Source organism: Spermophilus citellus (genome assembly GCF_964194105.1).
Source record: "Spermophilus citellus genome assembly, chromosome: 11".
In the NCBI taxonomy this organism is placed as follows: domain Eukaryota; kingdom Metazoa; phylum Chordata; class Mammalia; order Rodentia; family Sciuridae; genus Spermophilus; species Spermophilus citellus.
Genome location: NC_138192.1, coordinates 115,764,091 through 115,778,539, shown reverse-complemented (window position 1 = coordinate 115,778,539; position 14,449 = coordinate 115,764,091). Strand labels below are relative to the sequence as shown.

General features: G+C 37.2%; 1 protein-coding gene across 3 annotated transcripts in view; it reads right to left on the bottom strand.

Moving 5' to 3' along the window:
* XRCC5 (X-ray repair cross complementing 5) overlaps window positions 1–11,231 on the bottom strand; it is a gene marked incomplete at its 3' end in the record, with an annotated part of 84,537 nt that extends 73,306 nt beyond the window's left edge. For 2 of the 3 annotated variants that reach the window (XM_081261319.1, XM_081261318.1), the window contains exons 1-5: window positions 11,137–11,231; window positions 7,784–7,897; window positions 4,719–4,902; window positions 3,745–3,793; window positions 3,034–3,156 (exon numbers count right to left, since the gene is read on the bottom strand). In XM_081261319.1, coding sequence (XP_081117445.1) covers window positions 3,034–3,156; window positions 3,745–3,793; window positions 4,719–4,902; window positions 7,784–7,897; window positions 11,137–11,157 — 491 coding nt within the window. In that variant the 5' untranslated portion in view covers window positions 11,158–11,231. Of the gene's footprint in view, window positions 1–3,033; window positions 3,157–3,744; window positions 3,794–4,718; window positions 4,903–7,783; window positions 7,898–9,969; window positions 10,258–11,136 lie in introns of all 3 variants that reach the window. The other variant, XM_081261320.1, reaches the window with a different exon arrangement.
* Window positions 11,232–14,449: the final 3,218 nt, after the last annotated feature.

Genomic DNA, 14,449 nt, shown 5'->3' with positions numbered 1-14,449 from the left:
ATCAAAATAAAAAATAAAAAAGAGCAGGGCATGGTGGTGCACACTTGTAATCCCACTGACTCAGGGGTCTGAGACAGAAGGATCACAAGTTCAATCTAGCCTCAGCAACTTACCAAGGCCCTAAGGCCCTTAGCAAGACCCTGCCTCAAAAATAACAGATAAAAAGGATGGGGGATGTGGCTCAGTTAAGCACCCCTGAATTTAATCCACAATACCAAAAAATAATAAAAAATAAAGTAAAAGCCTGGGGAGGTAGCTCAGTGGTAAAGTGCTTCTGGGTCAAATCCTAGTACCAAAAAGAAAAGAAAAGAAAGAAAGAAAAGAAAATGAAAAAAGAGACTGAAGGGCGTGCCTTTTTTCTATCTTTTTTGGCCTTTGAGCTATGTGAAGACACAGCAACAGGCACCATCTTGGAAGCAGAAGTCCCTTACCAAACACTGAATCTGCTTAGGTTGTGATCTTCAACTTCCCAAACCTGCAGAATTCTAAGAAATATATTTATTTTGTTTATAAACTTCTCAGTCTAAGGTATTTTGTCACACAACAGGGTGAACTAACACAAAATCATAATGCCTGACTCCACTACCTAAAAGGGCCTTAGGGTTCAATCTAGTGGTCTCAAATTCAAAAAAAAAAAAAAAAAAAAAAATCAGAAACAATGATAGCCTGAGGGTCAAAACTAGAAGATGTTAGTCTAACCTCCAGCTAGAATGTTAGAGTTCAGGAAGGAATACTTTTTTAGAAAAAGGCTATATGATATTCTAGGCAGGCAAAAGAAAAACCAAAGCCTACTAATAATCCCTCATAATTATTATGGGGTTTAAATAAAACAATGTATGTAAAATACTTAAAACTCAAATATTATTGCAGACATAGAATTTCTATACAGAAATCATAAAATTGCTAGATATAAGTAAAACCCAATTTTGTTCTTGAGTTTCATGCCAGGTGTTTATTGAAATGAGCCAAAATTAAGTTGGGATTACCAGTTATGAAAATATTCAATAATCAATATGCAAATTAAAAAATGAACCATCCAAATAAATTTTGGTAATATTCTATACAATACTTTACAAATACTTTTGCATAAACAATCTCATTTAATCCTTACATTAGAGATTTTACCTCCATTTTCTAAAAGCAACTAAAGCTACTGAGATGAAATAATCTGGCCAAAGCTACATAGCTAATAAATAATGGAGCAAAGATTCAGTCGACTGACTGAAAGGGCGAGATACTTTCCATAGCAACACCCCTTACTCTCTTACCCCTGCAAACCTAACTGGCTAAATTTGGCAATCTTTTCAGTTCACTCAACATTCTCTGCTGGCCACCTCTATGTGGATGGTTATTTTTAAGAGAATTTTTCAATCATTTTATTTGCTATACTTAAAATAGGGTTTTGTTTGAAATGTTTCTACACATATTTCACATGACAGATTTGTAGGCCCTACATTATTTGTCAAATAAAAAGCTTCCAGGAAGCAAGGTTGCATCCAGAGTTTGTTACTGCTATTTCCACATATTGGCCAGGAAGAAGGAATGACAGGTGATAAAATGAAGAATTAGAAGTTTACCCTTAATTAAAAAGTTAAATAGCAGTTCTTTCTGCCCTACATTTAATCAGAAGTAAGCATTCTCAATAGTCAGCAGAAGAAACTCAAAGCTGTGTCTGAGGAACAAGCCTGATAAAAACATAGTGCTTTTTTATGCTGCTGGTATTTTTTAAATCCACCTAGAACAATCGACCAAACATGGAATACACAAAACAATAAAACCATAAGCTTTGTATGCTGGCAGTTTGTAGCACAAGAAGAAAACATATCACCCAAGAAAAAAATTAATCAGTCAAATAATAAGCATCCCTCTTTTTGGGTTTCTCATACCAAAAAAAAGAAACACAGCTTTTTCTCAATGACATTGGCAGAAGTGCAATACAGTACACTTCAACTGTGTGGTGGTAACCTGAGATCATGAATGGGAAACAGAAGCTGAACTGGGATTCCGTAGTACTGAGAAACCCTCAACTCAATAAGAAGTGTCATTTAAAAAGCACTTAATTTTTTCTGAAGTACTGTCTTAACAAGTATCAATTTGATGAGTTATTCAGAATCTCTTTCTACAGTCCTACAGGAAGATGTCCCTCAGCACTATTATGAGATATATGCATGCAAGAGAGGTCAATTCCCTATGGCAGGCATTTTAAAGAGCCAAAGGCTTACCACTCACAGCTAGAGGCTTCTTAGTACAGCTCTCAATTTGAAAAATGAGCACCCCTAGATTAATAATTCAACATCCTATTCCATCACTTGCTTTCACCAAAAATAGAACAAGAAAAAAAATAGACTTCAAATGCAGCCCCAGGATTAGTGTAGTGAAGAGTTTTTTTGTTAGGGAGGTATGATGAAGAAAGTAAATGCTGGAGGGGAAATTTAAGCTACTGTGAGAGGAGAAACTCTGCCTAATAAACTGTGAAGTATATGTTTTCCCATAAATCTGTTTCCTCATCTCTAAGTACAAACAAGAAAATTATTTTACATATCCCTGCATCCTTCAGATCTGCGAAAGTGTAAATATAAACACTATGTTATAAAATGATTCCCAAGCAGAAATTTTTGTCCCACCAAAGAAATTATGATCAGTAGGGCAGTTCTTGTGAGCTTTTTCAATAAAGAAATCATCAATCTGATAACTGTTTGAATAAAATCTTATATGCAGACAAGAGAGAAACTGAATATCCTCAAAAGATTATTCTAATCCCTCAATTCTATGAGTCCAAAAACAGTACACAAATGATGTTACTGTTCAATTCCTCTGTTTCACTATATATCACTGGGATTTCCACTCCTTATCACCAAAACTCAAGAGTTCCTAGAAAACAAAGAACAATCAGTGTTTGCTGAGCAATCAGTCATGTGACAGATTCCAAGTTTTGCCAAAAGAGAAGACTCCCATGGAGTCTTCATAAAGGGTCCCATTCACTGCATTAGGGATGACAGGACTTGTCTACATACATTATTCTTAGGACCTTACAAGAACTGGAGGGAGATGCCAGATTTCTTCAAGTTATGAATTATAATATCTAGCTGATCTTTGCTGAATGGGCTGCTGAGGTCAGTGAACACTTCAATATGCTTCTTCTCAAACTTCTTTCCTCTGAGAGAGAGAGAGAGAGAGAGAGAGATCACATTAAGAAATCATTCTTAGTTATATTCTACAAACTCAAATATATTTGGTCACTGAGCAGAGTTTATGTGTTCAAAGACATACAACTTCACTGCACAATAATTAAATAAATAATGAATCAGGAAGTTGGTCAGAGTTACTACTTAATATCAGTTACTTAGGGATTATACACCACTTGGTATTTTTATCTTTTTATTTTATTTGTTTCATTTTGTTCTTATGGTGCTGGGGAATCAAACCCAGTACCTTGCATATGCTAGATAAGTATTCTATCACTAAACTATATTGCTAGCCCCCACTTAGTATTTTTTTAAATTCCTGGTAATTAAGTAAAAAGGAAATTGAAATACATCAAGTGTTTGTTTCCCCCAAATATAGCCCTTCATCTTCTTAAACTTTTAAAAAGCTGAGATTGAACCACTTTCTATCAAAAAAAGTTCCTTTTGCAACAAAAAACATGCTACCTGATGAATAACAAATCACATGATGCACTGAATATTTATCAACCCGTACAATTTTTTGCAAAGGCTCATATCCAGCTTTGAGTGAGGTACTTACACAGTTTCATTCTGAATCACATCCATGCACACAATCAGGGCATCCAGGACTCAGCTGGTTAAGGGTAGAAAGAGCACCAGTCACTTCTTTCTATGAACATGTAACTTTTTTCTAGCAAAGTCCACAGTGCTAGAAATTATACAGTGGACTATGTGAGAACTTACAAGTGCTTGCTCAAAAGTCCTTCCTCCAAAATTTATTTTATGAACATATATTCACAAATGCTATACATCAAAATATACATCCTGCATACAGTGTGAATAAAAGAGATAATCTATTCATTTTTAACTGAAAATTTTGATGCCCTTTATCAATATCTAGAAGTCATTTTTTGTGATCACAGTATATTCTTAAATTAGAAGTAAGCCATAATGTAGTATTTGCAAGTCACTCAACACAGAGCATCTCCCAGTGATCAGGAATGGTACTACTAATTGTTGAGGGGAAAAAAACAAAACAAAACAAAACAAAACAAAAAAAAACACAAACAAACAAAAACCAAGAGTAAGTCCTTAAAATTAGGAAATCTATGGAAGAAACTGAAAATCTGAGTTTGGATATCAACTTGATTTTTAGCACAAAAGCACCCTCCATCTAGAAAAGCAAGTAGAATGCTAATGCTAACTATTCTAAAACTATCTTTTCTCTACTGAAACATTTATAACCAGCATTCCCACCAAAGATAATCATATAATCAATACACACATATACTTCCTAATATCATCCTTTTCAATGCCTCCTAACTTCTCAGTATCAGTAATGCAGAGAAAGGGCATGTGACTGGAGGACCTACAGCCTGGGTAACCAATTTGATTAATTTCACATTAAATCATAACCCACATCACCTCCTTCTCCTCAGAACAAAATATGCCTAGATGCACAGAGCCAGGACTCTAAGAGAGCCCCACCAAACTAGATTATGAATCCCCAGATCAACGAAAATTTCTTCAGTCTTCTCTGGTTGAAAAGGATACAGTCAGCTTGTTGAGAACCTGGTTGGATTCGGCTTTCAATGTCCTCTAGCAAATCAAAATCTGGTAGCATCAGGTGTCTGTGCACTGTGATGTTCTGATACTGGTCCCCAGCAGCAAGGGCATTCTCAGTGCCATCTGTACCAAACAGGACCAAAGCAATCTCATTCTTGCTCTCAGCAAACACCTAGAGAAGAACATCAGAAGGCTGAAAATCATATTAAAACAACCTGGAAGCAATAAGAATCCTAACCTTCAAGATCAGACAGTTATACTTCTCTATGGCAGGTCCATGGGGTCACAAACATTAGGCTTGATCAAATATGGGACTTACTGATAATGACAATTACTAGGTTTTAAGTAGATTTTTTAAAATTATTGCTTATAAGTCTCATTTCAGCACAAGTTAGAGTGAAGAAATAGGAAGGTGATAACTGCTTTTAATGTCTTCCAGTCAAATCAGAATCTAATTCTTTAATGTTAACGAATCATGGATAATTTGAAAAGATTGTAGTCTGTCTTCCTAAAATATTTATTCAAGGTAGGGATTTTCCAGAGATTGGAAAAAAATTTTGCAAGTTCATATTCTATATTCTAGCCATTTCACAGATAGGCATATATACCCTAGAGAAATTCTTGCACATGTACATAAGAAGACAATGAACAAGAAAGTTTGCACTTCAGGACAGTTCATAATAAGGAAAAAACTGCAAACATCCAATCTACCAACAGAACACAAGAATACATTGCAGAATACTTATACAAAGAAGTATTATATCAGTAAAAATTAATGAGTTCGTGCAACATTTTATTGATGTGAATAAATTTCAAAACCATAAGGCTGAAAAAAATTAACTGCAAAATTACATGTGCCAAAAAAAATCATTTCCATATACTTCTGATGGCTTGATACAACATTATTATTTAGGAATCCACGCTTATGTCCAATGCATACAAAATATGCATGGTCACAACTACCAAAATTCTAAGGAAAGGAACAGAAAAAAAAGAAAAAGCACTAGTAAAGGGCTTCAACTTTATCTGTAATATAAGGTACATTACTTTATACGAAAAGAAAAAAATATATAGTAAAGCGTTAGGACTGCATAGCGTAAGACAATGGGAAAGTGGGTTTGATTATGGTACTTTTCTCATTTTCCTCTTTTATGAAACACTTCATAATAAAATGAAAAACAGTATCTGATACAAAAGGCAATCCCATCCCCACCAAAGTGTTAATATAAGCCTTTTACATTAATGCAGAGAACTGCTCTATGGGAAGAGAAATTAATTCTATCATTTTTTATTATTGTTTTGCCTGCTAAATTTCCCAAAACAATTCCAACTACAATTCCCAGTTGTACATGAAGCAAAAGTCCCTGCCACTTGGGTTCAAAAATGTCTAGCACATGGCCTGGGCAAGTATCTGCCTCCTAGACAAGAATTCACCTGAAGCTAAGATAATCTTGCTCCAATGACAAAAACTTCAGTTATGGTAGGGGAGAAAATTTTGAGGGAGGTATGAAACTGGTATAGTACCTATATGGCTTTGTCTCTCAACCCTTTAGATTCACTTAGATGGCTTCTCTTAAAACAAAAACAACAGCAATAAAAAACTCTAGGAGCTGAGGGGTGTAGCTCTGTGGTAAAGGACATACTTATTAGCATGCATGCAGGTTTACGTTCAATCCACAGAAGGCAAAAGTAAACATCTTTTACTATATTGGGACACAGCAGTACTACTTGAATACTACCAACACACCTATAACCAAATAGGGTTACAGTGATCTCTTCTTTGACACACCAAGGACTTCAAGCCATCAGAATTTATGAAAATCTAGAATGACAGGTGGGAAGTAGCAGTGCCTCATGCAAATGGCAATACCCAGAAAAATAGCAGAGGTGTCCAGGAGGAGTTGCAGTACCCAGTGAATGATGCAAGTTCTCATGGACTTAAAAAACATGGCAGTCATACCAAGTAGAAAGGGCAGAAATAGTAAGAACTAATAATTTCATATTGTTAACAATAAGCACTTTACCTATATTAATTCTTTCATTCCTCAAAACAACTCTATGTGGGAAGTTTTGTTATTTTTCTCACTTTTCTCCCCAGACACTGCGGTAGATAGTCCCCATGATGGTCACCATCCATCCATTCCTTTGCTCCCTATATTTGCAGGCTATTCCTTATTAAAATAAATGTAATTCTCCACCCTTAAATTTGAGCTGGCCTTGGTGACTTGTTTGACCAATAGAAAACAATGAAACTGGTTTTCTGGGATTTCTAAAGCTAGGTCATAAGAAGCCATATAGGCAGGGTCTCTTAAAATGAATACTTGCTCTTGGATACTACTTCTTAAAACCAGCTGCTATACTGTTTGCATCCCAAGCTACATAGCGAAGCGGAGGTACTGATGGAGCGCACCAACTGAGTTCACAGTTGCCATAAGATTATTTTTCAGACATGTGAGTATGCCACTTTGGACATTCAACCTAGTCAAGCCTTCAGATGATACCCACCCCAGCCTCCAACAAAAGCAGCTGTATAAGCCTTAAGAGGGAATAACCTAGCAGAGATCATATAATCATCCCATATAACCAGGAAAAGACTGGGAATGTAGCTCTATGGTAGAGCACCCCTGAATTCAATTCCCAGTATCAAAAAAAAAAAAAAAAAAAAAAGGACATAAAGGTTTGGGGTAGTTCGCTACACAGCAAAAGGTAAATGGACTAGGTACAAAGAAGTTGAAGAACTTGCTTAGGATGATGTGGTTAGTAAATGATATGGCAAAGCAGGGATTCTAAGCCAAGTCACCTGGCCCAGAGGGTGTGTTTTTAAACATTACTGCCCTTTGTTTCTGATAAAAACTGTTAATATCCAGTGAAGGGGCCAACAGAAGGGAAAGAAAAAATAGCAGGTTCTAGTGATAAATGAACCTTTATGAGTATAGGTAGGAAATCCACCCAGATTCCCCTAAACACAGAGGGTAGATATTATAAGGTTGGTATCTTGCATTAATAGGTGGAGGCAATGTAGGTTACAAGCTCAAGGTCAATTTGAAACTCACCTGTCGTTGGACAAACATGGTCATCACTTTCTTTGCTTGTTCAAAAGGAGATTCTTCACCAGGACAGGAGTTACTCATAGCAAAGCCCACATCCATACATAGCACAACAGCTGCCTAGAAACAAAGTCCCAAAGAATGTGATAAAATAACATTTATAAAAAAAGGATTCTGAGGTTCCTTTCTTATTGCACCCACAGAACCTATACTGGTATTTAGGGGAAGCACAATAAAGGGAAGGGTATGTTCTATACAGAGAATGCATGTAAGACATAAAGCTTCACTTTGGAGAATCCTTAAATAGTTCTAATATTCTCTAAAAGTTAGAAAGTAACTTCCAGGAGAGAGGCATGCTTCAGGCAGCTGACACTCCTTTGGCCTGATCCCAGAAAAAAAACAAGATGGGAAGATCTAAATCAATGTGCAGGCTACAGTTAAGTCCAGCCCAGCTGATCCTAACATATATCATACAAACTGCAGTTGATCTGCAGTACTACAAGCATTAGTATAGATGCTTTTATTGTTAGTTCCTGAATGGGCAATTTGTCATGAAGCATTTGTGACAATAAGTGACTGCTTCATTCTATGCGTTAGGATGATACACCCCAACAATCTGAATCAGTTTATAAATTGGGGATCAGAAATGAAGACTAAGACACCAAATCTATTCTACTAGAAGGCACAGATACAAACAAATACATGTTAATGAATTAATAAATTTGTAGGTTTGTAGTGGTCATCAAGAGAGAACAGAAGATATATCTACACAAGACTGGTGGATGGAACAGAGGAGGAATAGAGGTGGAAAAAAACTTCTTCAATCTGACCCTCAGGTGAGTCTTAAAAGAATGAGGAGTCAGTCATGAGAACAAGGAAGTTACAGACAGAGGGAACCACTTACATGAAGGCAAAACTCATTAGATAGCAATCACATACATAGGGGATTAAACAAATATAAACTAAAAATTAAAGGGATACATATGGGCTGGGGATATAAGGCCAATGGTACAGAGTTTGCCTAGCTAGCAGGGAAGGCCCTGGATTCATGTCCCAGAACTGTAAAAAAAAAAAAAATAATAATAATAAAATAAAATAAATAATAATAATAATAATAAAATCAAAATAAAGGGATACATATGATGTTTTACACTCTAGATTTGGCATCCAAAATTTAACTGAATACAGGCTGCCGGAAAACTGAACAATAACTCATAATTTCAGAGTAAATTATAGAGTCAGGTATGAAACAGTTTTAGCACTATATCCCCACACCCATTTCACTCCATCCCCAAGATATTTTAGGTTATATCAATAACATAGTGAAATCTAGAAAGGAAGAGTATTATGATGAAAAAAGCAATACAAGTAGTCCATCTCTACTGCTAATGAGCTATAAATCCTTAGGAATGTCACTTAACTTTGCTGTTAATTGAAGGAGAGAGGACAACTATTGGACTAGATGAACTTGGTTTCCAGAGATTACATTCTTTCTAGTCTCACCTGTGCTTTTTTCACTGATCAAAGTGTGAACAATTCTGGGTATCACATCTTAAGAGGACGACTAATTACAACTGAACATGAAATGAGGTTAGGGAAGGATCTGGAGAATATGTGACATAAAGAACATTTGGGGAAAAGCTAGATATTTGAGTCAGATGAGAAGATTAAGGGGAACATGAGAATTTCCTCCTAAATATTTGGCAGCTGTGTTATAAAATGATTGGTCTGTGGGACAGATAGTAGACTCAACAGATGGAAGTTAGAGAGATTGATTGACTTCTTATAAAGGGAAAAAAATAACAATTTATAAGTGATCAATAAAGGAAACTCTGTTTCCTAAAGCAGTGATTTCCTGACCCTAGAAGTGTTTTAAAAATCTGGATAAGCTCCTATCAGAAGTTACAGATGATTTCTAAATTTGGTTAACCTTTGGCAACAATTTAAAATTAAAATTAAAAACTATTTTCCCCTAGTTTGTATAGAATTGAACATAATGCACTAATATTAAGAAACTTCTGGAGTAAAGATAATTTATTTGTGGGGTAGGTAGTAATGAACTACAGAATTTCTCTGAGAGCAGTAAAATTTACAACCCATAGTTTTAATGCCCTAAGCCTAAAAATCTAAAGACACTTAAGAGTCACAAAATATGCTGCTGCATTTATTTAACACATGTTCACAAAAGCTACCTTTAAACTATAAAACACTTAAAGGACTAAAGGTCTTTTGCCAGGAATCAGATATCCAGAAAATAGTATCACAGTTTCATATTATGGAATTTATCTGGAAAAATGGTCTACATGGTATTTTGAGTTCCCTTCTGGAAGCAGTTTAAAAAAAAAAAAAAGAGGAAAGAGAAATGGAGCAACATAGCAACTCTTCATTTCTACACTGCAGCAATACAGGCTGTTATGATTTTACTCCAAGTTCATCTGCCACAAACAGCTCCTCCACTGGAGGTAAGAAGTTTTCAGCAGCTGAAAGAAGAATAAGAGAGGTGAACACCTTCATAATTGTTTGATCAACATTTCCCAGCAGGAAGTTGAGGGGTCTAGAGAGTTATTTAAACTCCTATCTTATTTATCTGTATTAAATGTATGCATGAATGGATGGATGGATGAATCCCTGGAATCACACCTCCCTCTAGTGACTCAAAAATCACTTTAGAATCAATTGTAATTTCTGTTCTTAATCCAGGACACCAAGGATCATAGATTACTAGAAACACAAGATTCTCCAGGTCTCTGAAAAAAGCCTGGTTTCAAAACTGAATTCCACCACTTATGGACAGGATGATAATGGAATAATTACTTTATTTCTTTGCCATTTTCCCACTTGCAAACGGGGGAATAACAGTTTTCACATCGCAAGGTTGTTGTGAAAATTAAATGAGACAAGAATAAAAGGTACATCACAATAAGTAAGCTTTCAATAAACTCTAGATATTACACTATTATGGAGGTAATTATACAACACTACATTTCAAGTTATTTTATTCACAAAAACCCTCTGCAGTTTTACAGGTCTGTGGGACAGGTGCTTATCCTGGCTAACTTCCATTTTTATAAAGACTTTGACAACTCAGGCTCAGCAGCAACAAAGAGGACGTAGGGTAGGAGCTGGAGTGGGATTCAGGGAAGGGTGGGAAGAAAGCAGGATGAGAAGTGGGTGGGAGAGAAGGGAAAGGGGAGCGGGCGACGAGCGAGCGAGACTCAAATTCAGGACTCCAAATTCTCAGCTCTTCTCCTCGGGCTTCCCTCGGTCCGGCTGTCCTGCTCCAGCCCATCACCATGGTCTTCCCTCACCCCCGCCAGCTGCCTAGAAAGACGAGGGCCTCAGCCCAAGGTTCCCGCTACCTTATTTCCGGACCACGCCATGTTGCCGGTCTGCGAGAGCGTCGGACAACTCTCCGGGTGGGAACCTGCAGCGCGGCGACTCAGTTCCGGCGGGATGGGAAGCCTCCAACCTGCGAGCCGCTTCCGGCTGTGACCGCAAGGGGCGGGGAAACCGTGTTCCTGACTCTGAGCAGGCGCAGATTCCTTCCATTTCTCCCTGTGAGGAGTGTGTGGTCCTTGAGTTCTTAAAAATGCTAGTTCTGGGGCTGGGGATGTGGCTCAAGCGGTAGCGCGCTCGCCTGGCATGCGTGCGGCCCGGGTTCGATCCTCAGCACCACATACAAAAAAACAAAGATGTTGTGTCTGCCATAAAACTAAATAATAAATATTGAAAAAAATTAAAAAAAATGCTAGTTCTGGGTTAGTACTTACAGAATTTGCAGAATTTGCTCTCATTAACAACTTACACCCTGCAGCGTTTTATGTCCACCCTTTGGAGTTTCTTCTAAAACGGGTGCTAATGAAAAACTTTACAGGTGCGATGACGTTAGGACCAACTCCTAAAAGAAAAATAGGAGTTTTCCAGGCAAACAAAAATAAAAAGGAGCCCGATGCAGTGGGGTACGCCTGTAATCCCAGCGGCTCGGGAAGCTGAGGCAGGAGGATCAGGAGTTCAAAGCCAGCCTCAGCAAAGGAGAGGCCCTCTCCCTAAATAAAATAAAATAAAATGCAAAATAGGGCTGGGGATGTGGCTCAGTGATAGAGTACCCTGAGTTCAATCCCCTGTACCCCTCCTCCCCCAAAAGTAGAAAGGACATTGTACTTTGCAGCCTGCGCGAGGCACTGGGTTCCATCCCCGGCACCACATAAAAATAAAAACAAATAAAGGTATTGTGTCCATCTAAAACTAAAAAAAACTTCTAAAACAGATACTAGAGAGCTTGTTCTCCGCTCCCCCTCCCCATTGGATGCGTTCACTCAAAGAAAAGGTCATATGAGCACTTAGTGAAAAGGCAGTCCCCTGCAACCCCAAGACACCCCTCACCAGAAACTAACCATGCTGGCACATGATCTTGGACTTCTGGCCTCTAGAACTGTGAGAAAACACATTTGTGTACACCTTGTCTATGTTAATTTATGGCAGCCAAAGCAGACTAACTCAAGCACCAAGCACCAATAGCCTCAGGGTTACATTTTGATGGCACCCAGCATCTACCTGGCATGTCAATGTGGCTATCTGGGGTGTAAAACTTGAGCCTCTAGGGAACAATCCCAGAATTAGAAATGTTGAGCAGAGACTAGTCATCTCCACTGAACTCTGTCCAAATTGCAGAATTTTGAGCAAATGGTTGTTATTTTAATCTACTATATTTTAATGTTAACAATAGTAATAAATAACTGAAAAAATAGAAATCTTTTTAAAAAATATTGCTGGATTGTAGACTATGTGTGCCCTTCAGGGTACTTAAATGTTTTATTTATTTTGAAATTTCTATTAAATTGCTGGAATATTTTTGAATTTGACATCACTCTGCAAGTGCACTATGTGAATGATGACTTCATGAGCATTATAAAAAGCAAATATAGGGCTAGGGTTGTGGCTTAGTGGTAGAGCATTCACCTAGCATGGGTGACACACTGGGTTTGATCCTCAGCACCATATAAAGATAAATAAATAAAGGTATTGTGTCCATCTACAACTAATACATATTTAAAAAAAAGAAAAAAGTAAATATGTGCAGCCTTTGTGCTTTGACAGAGAGCTGTGATTATGATTATATAGACAATTGGGAAAATTAGTTAAAATCTTAACAGGATATAGATATGAAATAAAATTTTATATCCAAAATAAATGTGAATAGTAATGATTCCATGTTGTACCACTTCCATCAGAGTCCATTCAAAATTCACATAAAAAGGTTCATGTTAGTAATTAAATTAATCAAGGCAAGAAAAAGAAATATTTTGATATTGGCCACTAATCTTGCTTTGTTTTGTTTTTTTGGTATCTGAGGATTGAATACAGGGGTACTTAACCACTAAGCCACACCCCCAGACATTCTCATCTTTTATTTTGAGACAGGGTGTTATAGTTTAGATATGATGTCCCCCAAAACTCATGTGTGAGAGACAATGAAAGAAGGTTTGGAGGAGAAATGATTGGTTGTAAGAGCCTTAACCCAATCAGTAATTTAATTCCCTGATAGGGATTAACTGAGTAGTAACTGAAGAGGTAGGGTATGGCTGGAGGAGGTGGAATTGGGGTGTGGCTTTGGGGTATTTATTTGTATCTGGTAAGTAGAGTCTCTCTCTGCTTCCTGGTAAGGATGGTATGAGCTTCTTCCCTCTGCCTCACTTTGAACCTGAGGAATGGAGCCAAACTTCTATGGTCTAAGATCTCTGAAACCATGAGTCCTCACCCTCTAAAACTGTTCCAGTCAGGTCTTTTAGTCACAGTGGGGGAAAACTTACTAAAACACAGGGTCTCAATGAGTTGCTTAGGGCCTTGCTAAATTGCTGAGGCTGACTTTGAACTTATGATCTGCCTGCCTCAGCCTCCCAAATCGTTGGGATTATAGGTGTGATCACCAAACCCTGAAGCTACTAATTTTTTTCAACACTGTAACCATTCCAAAATAACAGAATCAAACTTTCAATGCAACTGAAATTAATTCTTTTTAAGATATAGAATCTCATTTCATAGGAACAAGGGTTTAGTTCCCTCAGACATAAACTGAAATGAAAGGGTGCCACCTAATCGTAACAGACAAGATGACTTGGAAGCATCAGGATCACCATACTGGGTCTGACATGGTTAATCCAGCTCTGCATATTATGGCTGCTAAGCAACTTAAAATGTGTTCCTCATCTTCAATATTGACCATGAAGATTAGGAAACTATAAGCTAAGAAATTATTCAAATATAATATCTAACTGCAATTTCTTATGTAATGTTCTCTAGGTGTTTACTGAGAGCAAGGTTTTCTTCTGTTGCTTTAGTTCTGTTTGGTTCAGTTTTCTTTCCTCTAGTCTAAGCATTTACATACCACTTTAGAGCCCTTTTGAAATAATTTTAGTGTACAAGCCTGAGCATATCTCTTCCAATAGGTGATAAGCCCAACCAGAGTGAAGGCCCTGTCAGCTTCATCTAGGTATCCTTTGGGTATAGTCTCACTCTCACCCCATACTTCCATTCTACTATGTCCACTTACCTTTGTCCTAATCATGACTTTTTGTGTCCTTGATATTGATTTTTCCCAACTAACATGACAGAAAAATGCAACAAAATATAGTTGCAATATTTTAATGTGGGCTTAGATTAAAAAGCATGACT